This window comes from Sparassis crispa (assembly GCF_003851025.1).
Source record: "Sparassis crispa DNA, contig_000004F, whole genome shotgun sequence".
In the NCBI taxonomy this organism is placed as follows: Eukaryota; Fungi; Basidiomycota; class Agaricomycetes; order Polyporales; family Sparassidaceae; genus Sparassis; species Sparassis crispa.
The window spans coordinates 2,272,277-2,282,542 of record NW_020939751.1 but is presented as its reverse complement, the minus strand read 5'-3'; the positions used below and the strand labels follow the sequence as shown (position 1 = coordinate 2,282,542).

The 10,266-nt window shown below is 45.4% G+C and overlaps 3 protein-coding genes across 3 annotated transcripts; 2 read left to right on the top strand and 1 right to left on the bottom strand.

Moving 5' to 3' along the window:
- Window positions 1–5,466: 5,466 nt before the first annotated feature.
- Window positions 5,467–6,396, top strand: SCP_0507980 (hypothetical protein; the record flags this gene model as incomplete). Its single annotated transcript, XM_027758854.1, has 3 exons — window positions 5,467–5,655; window positions 6,104–6,167; window positions 6,254–6,396. The coding sequence occupies 3 exons, from the start codon at window positions 5,467–5,469 to the stop codon at window positions 6,394–6,396; spliced, it is 396 nt and encodes a 131-aa protein (XP_027614655.1).
- A 321-nt stretch (window positions 6,397–6,717) lies between these two features.
- SCP_0507970 (Eukaryotic translation initiation factor 2 subunit alpha) lies at window positions 6,718–7,931 on the top strand (the record flags this gene model as incomplete). Its single annotated transcript, XM_027758853.1, has 6 exons — window positions 6,718–6,810; window positions 6,858–6,990; window positions 7,048–7,300; window positions 7,363–7,630; window positions 7,684–7,773; window positions 7,821–7,931. 6 exons carry the CDS (start codon window positions 6,718–6,720, stop codon window positions 7,929–7,931), a joined length of 948 nt encoding a protein of 315 aa, XP_027614654.1.
- Window positions 7,932–8,024: 93 nt separating this feature from the next.
- On the bottom strand, window positions 8,025–10,206 carry SCP_0507960 (predicted protein; the record flags this gene model as incomplete). The annotated part of the gene is made up of 8 exons (XM_027758852.1): window positions 8,025–8,123; window positions 8,178–8,362; window positions 8,410–8,579; window positions 8,637–8,747; window positions 8,817–8,877; window positions 8,936–9,447; window positions 9,496–9,788; window positions 9,841–10,206. The coding sequence occupies 8 exons, from the start codon at window positions 10,204–10,206 to the stop codon at window positions 8,025–8,027; spliced, it is 1,797 nt and encodes a 598-aa protein (XP_027614653.1).
- Between the last annotated feature and the right edge of the window lie 60 nt (window positions 10,207–10,266).

Below are 10,266 nucleotides of genomic sequence, written 5' to 3'. Positions count from 1 at the left end.
CTAGAAACTGTTACAAATGTGCCTATAACAATATATTTAAATGTATACAAGAAATTGTTATTGTATTCTCCACTAACTCCTAGTATGCCATTTAATACTATGTAGTAAGTGTCCTACAATGTTCCACTATATATTGGTAAGTTGTGTGGGTTGATAAGGGCCGTACTATTAAATAGTCTACACAGTCGCCTACTGACTCTTAGTATATTGTCTAGTAATCTTCAGCAAGTCAACAACACCCTACTATACTGGCTCCTAATAGATCCTATAATATCAGTTTGTAATGAGCTTACAATAGTCGAAAATGTTACCTGGCATTACTTTGTAACAATCATCAGTAACCTTCAATAGTCTCTATGAATCTCTTGTAAGTGTCCTAGTAAACATGTTTACAATGACCCTACAATAGTTAGATATGTCATCTAGTAAATGTCCTAGTATGCGAGTTTATAAGGGCCTTAGAATAGTTAGATATCTAGTATCAGTTTATAAGATGCTTACAATAGTCTAGTATACCACTTAGTATCCATTGGTAGGGGCCTTACAGTAGCCTACAAAGGGATATATTGGCTTCTAGCATATTGTATAGTAACCCTTAGTAAGCCTCCTACAATGCCTTATTATACTGTTTATTGAATTCTAGTACACCCTCTAGAATCAGTTTATAAGGGCCTCATAATATTCTGATATGTCATCTAGTTTGTGTTGTAAAGGCCTTATAGTTGTCATAACCTGTATTTATACCAAAACTCCGAGCCTATAGTGCTTAAAAGCTGCCTTACAACAGTTACTAATGAAGCTAATAACCTGGAAGCCAAGCTATAGTGGTCTCGGGTATACCTGGTAAATGGCTCTTTAGTCCAGAAACAGAAATGCTGACTTTGAACATTTTTCTGCATTTAGTAATTCTTCAGCCACCAGAGCGCTGAGAACGAAAAAAAGTGTCGATGCGCTTGATTTTTTAGATCACATCGACACTTTTTTCATTGTCCGCTCAAAACTTAATCAATTTAGACAAGTCTCTTGCAACTGGTTCTCACACTTTTAGCCAGACTTGCGAGGCCTGTAGCTCACTCAATTCTACTTGGATTTTGATGAACCAAGCAGGCATTCTGACCAGTTTTTTGAGCTCAATATGATAGTACATAGGAATCACTTTCTGCAGTGCTACAATCCATTTTGGCTCAAAGCACTTGTTTCCACACATCTAGCCAAACTTGTCAGGCTTATAGTTCACTTAATTCTGCTCGGATTTGGATAAACCCAATAGCCATTCTGAGAAAATGTTGAAGCTGAATCTTACAGTGTTACTCTCAGAACATCAGGATCACTTGCTGGAGTGCTAGAATCCATTTTCTCTGTTTTCTCTCACTTCTCCTTGTTTCTTCAAGAAAAAAAAACAATGTGCACTGCTTGTTAAAAATAAGACACTATATCTAGCATGTTCATGTACATTTTTGAGTCATTCTCAAATTTTTATGACATTTATACAATTTTTCTGCACTTCACACTGAGCATTCTAATCCAAAACTAAAATATTTCGGCCAGTTTTACTCAAATTTACTTAGTTCAAGAGAGCATCATGCTCCATTTCCTTCACAGATTTCAATGATACTACTTTGTATATGTTGGGATTAGTATGTGCTTCTATAATTTCACTAACTATGATGCATTGGTCCTCTGTGACTGCTGTGGTACTTCTATTGATCACTATTTGTGCAAGTTGTGTTGGTTTCCACTATAATCACTTTGTAAGACCAACTGTATGCAAGCTGTAGTACAGTAAGAACAGGCACTACAAAGTTTGTAGTTAAACTCTAGACCTAACCCAGGACTAGGTGCAGCCTATGCATACAAATTTATATTAAAAAGTTGTTCTCACGCATAGGGGCAGTTTGACATGTCCCTCAGAATCTGGCAGAAGCTCTATCCCATAAAGAACGATTCCTTCATACCTCAGAAATTGTAATTGCAGCCCCCAGTGGACAGTTCAACCCAGGTTCTCTAGACATCTCTGCTGGATGGTTTGCACAAGGACATAATGTGAGTTTGGACATCATTGCCACATTTATATGATGTGAGAAGAGCATGCATGCTTCAGACAAATCTCATTTCATCTGTCTCATTACGAAATGAACCGGTCGGTAATTGGCTGAAGAGGACCTCATTTGTTAAGCAGTTGCTGAACGCAACTTTATGCCTGATAAACCGGCCACTCTATTTTGCAGGTGTCTCTAGCAAGTTGAAGATTCAGCATGAGAATGTTCTACAGCAGATGCATGAGAATGTTCAATGGTGACCCTCAAATTTCACAGCAATGGAGATTATTGTGAATCAACAGACAATTCCTCATTGTGATAGCAAAGCCTGACATGCATGCCTTGATTTATTGGCCAGTGTGGGTATTCATAAATGGGCAGTGCTTCAATTGGATGATCTGCAAATGGAGCTGGGTTACTGCCCTGGAACATTGATAGAAATCTGGGGAAGAGTTTTAAAACATAGCTGTGATGCATGGGAGGGAGGTGAAGGATATGTATAGCACACTATATGCACTTGGCAGTATTTGAGGTGTTAAAGATTAACAAAACCTCATAGGTAGAATATGGGACATATCTTGCACTGATGACTCCCCAGTATATAGTGCGCCAGAGGTTCTAGCAGATACTTCGCAATTAGTTTAATTGATGGATGTAATCTGGCTCTTAGATTAAATTCAGTGGCTCTGAATCATTTAATATGAAGGATATTGGTCTCACAATGTGACAGCAAAGAACTGCCCAACTCTTACACAAACTCTGAAGGTGGTCTGACCTGACTCATTATAGCCAATGGCATCACATGTGACAAAACCTGTATATATACACTTGGTGACGGCCTTAGCTTCAAAACTCCTATGTGTGAAGGGAATTTTGCCCTTTCTGATTAAAACAAACAGAGGATACTACTCGGCTGAAGCCAAAGTGCGGAGAAACCTATATAGGATACAAATTTCAAGAGTCTCGACTGAGACCAATATTTTCAAAAACCCTATATAGGGCATCCTCGGCTAATGCCAAAGTTCAGAAGACCCTATATAGAATAGAAATTCTACTACCTTCAGCCAAGGTCAACATTTCTGCAAGAACTATATTGTATATTTAGCCAAGGCCAAAATTCAGATATCTCTATATAGGTTGAAATTTGATGACTTTCGGCCGAGGCCACCATTTCAACAAAAATCTATATAGGATATCTTTAGCCGAGGCCAAATTTCAGACAATCCTATATAGAATGCAAATTTCTTGACCCTTGGCCGCAGGCATTATTTCCACAAAAATCTATATAGGGTACCCTTGGCCACGGCTAAATTTTAAAAAATGCTATATAGGATCAAAATTTCATATGTCTTGGCCAAGTGGACCATTTACACAAAGATTCTATATAGGTCCACTCAGCCAAGCCCAACTGTCTGTGAACTCTATATAGGATTGGAATTTTATGACTCTTGGCCAATGACACTATTTCAGCTACAATCTATATAGAGAAATGGTGGGCGACCCCAAAATGTCTGACAACCTATATAGACTTTAAACTGCAGTTCCCTTGGCTAACTCCCAAATATGCGACTTAGCCTATATAGCCTACTTATCTTGGCCAACTCTATATCTCCATCCTATATTATATTCTTGGCTAACACTCAGTTTTATGGAAATTTACACAAAATATTCCACCTCGGTTATATGGACATTTAGGTATATATTGGCTGATAGGTGTGTGATGCTCCTTTGTATGATGAAGCTGTACGCCTAGGCTTTCACTCCATGGTGTCCAAAATGAGCATGTACTGGTCAACTCAAGAGATGATGCGAACATATGTTATGGAGATTCTCGTTCCTTACTTCCAGAAGCACCTGGTGCATCTTGGCTTGCATAATTAATAATGCCTTTGGATCATCAATGTATGGTCTGTGCATTGTCAGAATTCCGTAGAACAATGCACAGACCATACATTGATGATTCAGAGGCTGGGTAAAGTTTGAGTTTGAATGAATCATAATCATATTTGTTCCCACTGGATGCACAGGCCTCTTCCAACCTTACGATGTCGGCATTCAGCATCCACTCAAACATGCATTACGATGCAATGCTCATGCTCACCTGATTGACGAGACACTGCATCAGCTCGAACATGGTATCACCCCGGAAAATGTGATCTTGGACAAGACAATTGGGGTGATGCGAGATCACTCAGTGGAGTGGATGGTGAATGGATTCAGGGCAGTTAGCAAACCTGATTTGGTACTAAAGGTGTGAATACTTACTTTTGGGAGCACAGCATGCTAATCAATATCTCCACAGGCCTGGGAGATGTGCCACACAGTGGGCAGGTTTTGTCTCTCCTATGCAGTGTTGAAGCTCGGCAGGAACTGAACAATTTAGCAGTCACCAATCAAGAATTCTATATCAAGATTACGAGAGGAGCTAGCCAGACTCTGAAGGACACTGATGCTGTAGAAGATGCATTTACTGACATTGTGCATGATGATGACACAAGTGTCTCACTCAGTAAGGTTGTCACGGACATGATGACATCAAAATCTTTAAACGGAGGTGACGATACTGCTTCAGATTCTGATAATGATGTTGGTGTTGCCGGCTTCAAAGGACTCAATGCAGGGTCTTCAGAAATGCAGGAGATGATTTGTGTGCTGGGCATTGAAGGTTTGGAAAGGTCACAAGTGGAAGTGCATGACAAACAAATGGTACAGTACGGCAGTCTGGTGTCATTGTGATGCTATTTTGGACACAAACAAATAAAGTAGACTTGTAGCTTTCTGCCTGAGTGCCGCAGGCTTCAAAAAAAGCAAATTCTGCTCTCCCGCTGAACCACTTGTCACAGCTGGCGGGCATCTGTGACATCAACCAAATTGTGGCGCAGATAAAATAGTGAAACAGATGAGATTAGTGCAGGGCACAGGTCTGTGTAACCCACGCAGGTCACGGGTATGGGTAATAGCGGGTACGGGTACGGGTCATGATCTTGTGACCCATGTGACCCATAGTATACCCATGGCTGGGGTTCACCCTATGCACGTCATGGTGAGACTCTCTCGGGTGTTGCGTTTACTGCCTGAATTCATTGCCAACATGTGCTTGCACATCACGATCGTGCAAAGAGGATCGCGAGACCGCAAAGGAGAATAGGCAGGCAGGAACAGGAACAACAAGAGGCTGGCCTGCAGATGCGCCTGCACCTGCTCATTCTCCATCTCCTCATAACACCACACTTCGCACAGTCACATCACCGCAAATGCGTGATGATCCATACTCACAGGTGCTCAGTATACCCGCCCCACCTCGTCAGCTCCAGCATGCCCAACAAGCCGTGCGCTGCATGCCCCTGCCACATCACCTTACAACACGCACATGAACCGCGCGCCACCTGGCTGCATGGCATGCTCGTCACGCCACATCGTGCCCACTATGCGCATCAATGATGCATGCCACGTCGCAGCATGGCATGCATCTCGTGCCCGCCCTCTCTGTGCCATTGTGCCCACCTTCTCTGATGCTGACCGTCTCTTTTCCTCCTCCTCCTCCTCCTTCCTCTCTTCTCACCCCATCCTCACCAATGACTCGACCATGGCCCTCGACGCTTCTGACATCTGCAAGGTACGTTCCCAATGCTCACCTGTCTTCCCGTGTATGCTTGGTGCTCAATGCTGTCATGCCCCCCCTCTCTGCGCTGTCGCACCCACCCTCTCTGTGCTGTTGTGCCCACCCTCTCTGCACCATCGCACCCACCCTCTCTGTGCCATCGCTCCCACCCTCTCTGCGCTGTCGCTCCCACCCTCTCTGCACTGTCACACCCGCCCTCTCTGCGCACTCGTGCCCGTCCTCTCTGTGCACTCATGCTCACCCTCTTTGCGCCCTCATGCCCATCCTCCCTGCGCCTGCCCTCCCTATACCCTCTTGTGCACCCTCCCTGTACCCTCTCGTGGGTCCTCCCCACACAGGCCCCTTCTCCCCACACAAGCCCCTTCTCATGCCCTCACACCCTTGTCCATGCCCACATGCTTGTACCAGCGATGCGACGAAGAGAGAATGAACACACTCACAGGCAGTGCAAGGTACAAAGATGGCAACAGTGATGGCCATCTGCATCGCCATTTACGAGCTCACCGGTGCGTTCACACAGTCATCTCAAGTTTCATATAATTCCCCTTGTGCATGCCAGTAGATTAATGAATATATTTTGAATGGTGATAAGGACTGGGATACCCGCAGGGTACTGAAACCCGTGATAACCCGTACCCGCAAGTGCGGGTAGCGTACCCTCGCGGGTACGAGTACGGGTACACCTCGGGATACCCGGGGGTTTACCCGTGCTCTGCACTAGATGAGATTAGCTGACTATGCCAACTACGTGGCTCAGGTATAAAAAGGCACCTCATCAGCGCAGATGACCTTCGTGTTATGCGTGACCACCGGAGTGGTCGAAATAGTACAGTAATTTGAGTAGCCGTGTGCAGTGCCCAACCTTAGGTATGTGCTTACATCAGAAATGCCATTTGGGGCAGGTTGCCTGCCGCATTGAGTAGGCACATGACGCGGGGCCGCCCGCGCCGGTAGGTTAGGTTATTCAAACTCCGCTAGGACCTAACTACCCTACCACTATAAGGAGACTCCCAGCCAAACTCCACTCCCCTTCCACATTCGCAGCAATTAAATAACATGCGATACTACGACCAGCGGTATCCTGAGGTAGATGAACTAGTCATGGTCCAAGTTCGGCAGATAGCAGAAATGGGAGCGTATGTCAAACTTGTATGTTGCCTGGCAGGAAGCTCAGAATTGTTACTGACGCGTCGCAGCTCGAATATGACAATATTGAAGGCATGATTCTACTCTCCGAGTTGTCTCGCAGGCGCATTAGATCAATTCAGAAGCTGATCCGTGTCGGAAGGAATGAGGTTGTGGTCGTTCTCAGGGTAGATAAGGAGAAGGGTTAGTGCACTCCCGTTTCTTATGATCCGTACTGACTTGGTGTATTATACACCACAGGCTACATTGATTTGTCCAAACGCCGTGTATCTCCTGAGGATATCACCAAGTGTGAAGAACGGTACATGAAATCGAAGACTGTTGCCTCGATAATGCGTCATGTCGCCTCGAAGTTGCCCTCTCTAACCGCTGATGGACCCGAACAGGCAGAATCGAACGAGGAAGAGCGTTTGGAGCAACTCTACGAGCAGATTGCTTGGCCGCTGGGGAAAAAATATGGACACCCTTACGACGCGTTCAAATTAGCTTTGACGTCAGTGCCATACATCTGTTGTTCGCTGTTTCACGGCCTGCTGACGATCCTGTACCGCGTAGTGAGCAAGAAGCCGTTTTCTCCTCTTTGCCGCATCCGGTACAATCTTCCACCATGACAATCCTCATGAATACTATTGCACGACGACTGACACCACAGCCGATCAAGCTTCGTGCAGATATCGAAGTTACTTGTTATACTCCGGCTGGTATCGATGCTATCAAGAAGGCCCTGCGTGCAGGCGAACAGGAAAGTAACGACGCTGTTCCTATCAAAGCGAAACTGGTGGCTCCTCCATTATACGTTTTGAGTACGAATGCAACAGATAAGGTGCGGATAGCCCTTCTGCCTCCTTACTTCCTTCTGACCATCTTCATGAGTAGTATGCTGCTGTGGATCGTTTGGAGCGTGCGATCGAGTCCATTCAATTGAACATAGAGAAGAATGGCGGATCTCTCGTTGTAAAGATGAAGGTGAGTCTCGAAAATTTCAATCAGAGCTATTGTTGATAAGTTGCTAGCCAAAAGCAATTTCTGAAACGGAAGAGCAAGATCTGGCGCAGCTCATGGCGAAGGCTGGCCAGGAGAATGCAGAAGTATCTGGGGACGAGGAGGACGAGGATGCGATGTGAACCATCATTCTCGAGGTTGTCAAGCAGTATGCGATGCCATTGCTGCGAACGTCTGGACAATGCGTAGGTAATCCCGCTGGAGCATCATGCACATTATGTCCACAGATCTTCTATCTGCCCTGTAAATCTACCAATCTCGTCCTCCACCACTGGGTCCTTTCGTATTCTCCTTTTAGCTTCGGCATCGTACAACTTTATACACCATATCAGCCATTCTTGACATACCGTATTGCGTGTAGGACGTACCGTGTTGTAAGTATGATCCAAGAAATCCTCCATTGCGTACGTCGGTCTCGTGAACGCCTCTTCAAAAATGCACGCCAAGGTAGATACAACGGCGTGATAATGATCTTTCTGCGCATGCAGTTCCCACAGAGAAGAGTTTAACGCATTTGTGAGCGTCGGATTTGATTCGCGCGCGTCGAACGAATCTGTCCGCAGCTTAGTCACACCATCCAGCCGAATTGCTGAGACTGACCTGCATTCATATCATCCTCAACGCGATGTATCATACACATGAGCGCCGGGTGTTTTCGAAGAAGGTTGTATATGAAGGGGATAATCATCACGATGGCTGATGGAGATGCATCAAGAGAGAGTCGGGCAAGGCGCTTCACAAACGATGCAACCAGAACGGCGGGTAAATGTCTGAACACAGGAAACTTGAGATTACATTCGGTATATGAAGCGACACGATCAACGCACGTGGAGCTAAGGAACAACTCCGTCAATCTGAAAAATCGTGCACGATGCTTGAGGTGCAGCACATCTCGATCGAGAAAGCCGTAGAGACGATTATAGAACAATGGGTAATCACTGGGACACGGACACCGTCAGCGACGTAGAGAATTTGGTAAGGAGCTGAAGACGGATTGCGACACCCACAGATTATATTCCTTCATTAATACAAATAGTGCATTGAGTGCGAGGAGGCCAACAGCACCACCTAAGAATGAGAAATCAGAGAAACGATCATTGAATAAGTAGCAGGAGACGTGGCGAACCATAATCAACGCACGAACCAACCCAATCCATGACGAGTATCGCCTTTGTGAGGTGGGGGAGCACTCTTCGATGCAACATGTTCAAGACTCTCAGAACAAGTGTCCTGCTGGGCTCCGACGCATTAAGGGATAAAAGAGGAAGAAGGGTAAGCCAGGCGCGAGTAAAAACAGCTCTATGGGAGGCCAGAGAATGTAGAGACTGGTGTAGAGTCAGTGTATGTAATCGAGCAGTCCTGCTCCTGCACTTGATTTCATCTGTGTCCGCAGGTGGATCGTCAAAGTACTTGCGCCAATCGTCTTCCTCGTCAGCACCTTTCTCAGACTCTTCTACTATCTGGTTAAATTCCAACTTGGAACGATTGCCAGTTGGCGGATTTACTCCGAGTTCATCTACCCACCAGGTGTTGAGCTCGAAGGAAGTCGTCGGAAAAGTGTTGATAGTCTCCAACATGGACAACATATTACTGGCGGCGGTCGTCTGCTGCTCTCGAGAGACGTTGCCTAATAAAGTACTACGACGGGCGCTTAGCGAAAATATATGACGGAGAGCGAGAACTCACGTTGCTTCACGCAAAAAAAACCATCGAATGTCGTCATAGACGGACATCCACTTATCTGCGTACAGCTTCTTCACATCCGGATCCAACATGGTTACGGGAGATTGCGCTTCTACTCCCTGATTTTTTGAGAGTGCCGGTGTGCGTGGTGACGGCGGACAAAGCAGAAGCGAATGAACAATCTTCCTGAAATGGAGGACGTGGAATTGAGGTTGAGGGTTTCTGGCAATTGACTGTCTGGTCAACGAAGTGGAAAGGTGTTTTTGCAGTGAGAGTAATATCTCGAGAGCGGAAGTCTTGGCCTACAGATTAGCCTTTTAGTAGCATGAGATATATGCACAAGCATACCCGCAGTGTCAGGTCCTCATCGCTCATCAAAGCAGCCACAAAATCTACATAGGCATGGAGCTTTTCCGAGAGCCATGAGCGCACCAGTTTAGTATCCTGGCCAACATCCTCGCGACCGAAAAGTAAACCATTGGTGATGATGGTAACAAATACTCTGTACATCGCGTAAATGGCCTTTCCCAGGAGTGCGGCATCTTGGGTGCTCCATACTATGTCGAGTAGATCTGCGAGCTGGTTTAACGAAGAGTTGGTAGACAAGGCGGAAGTGAGTTGGGTCTCCAATTGTCTAATAGGAGAAGTAACATCATCCGAACCAGAGACTTTCCTTTTCTTGGCCGCAGGTAAGGAGGTGTGTGTAGAGGACATATGTGAAGGAGGCTGAGCAGACTCAGAATTGGGAGAAAGGGAATAAGTTTCTCGCACCAC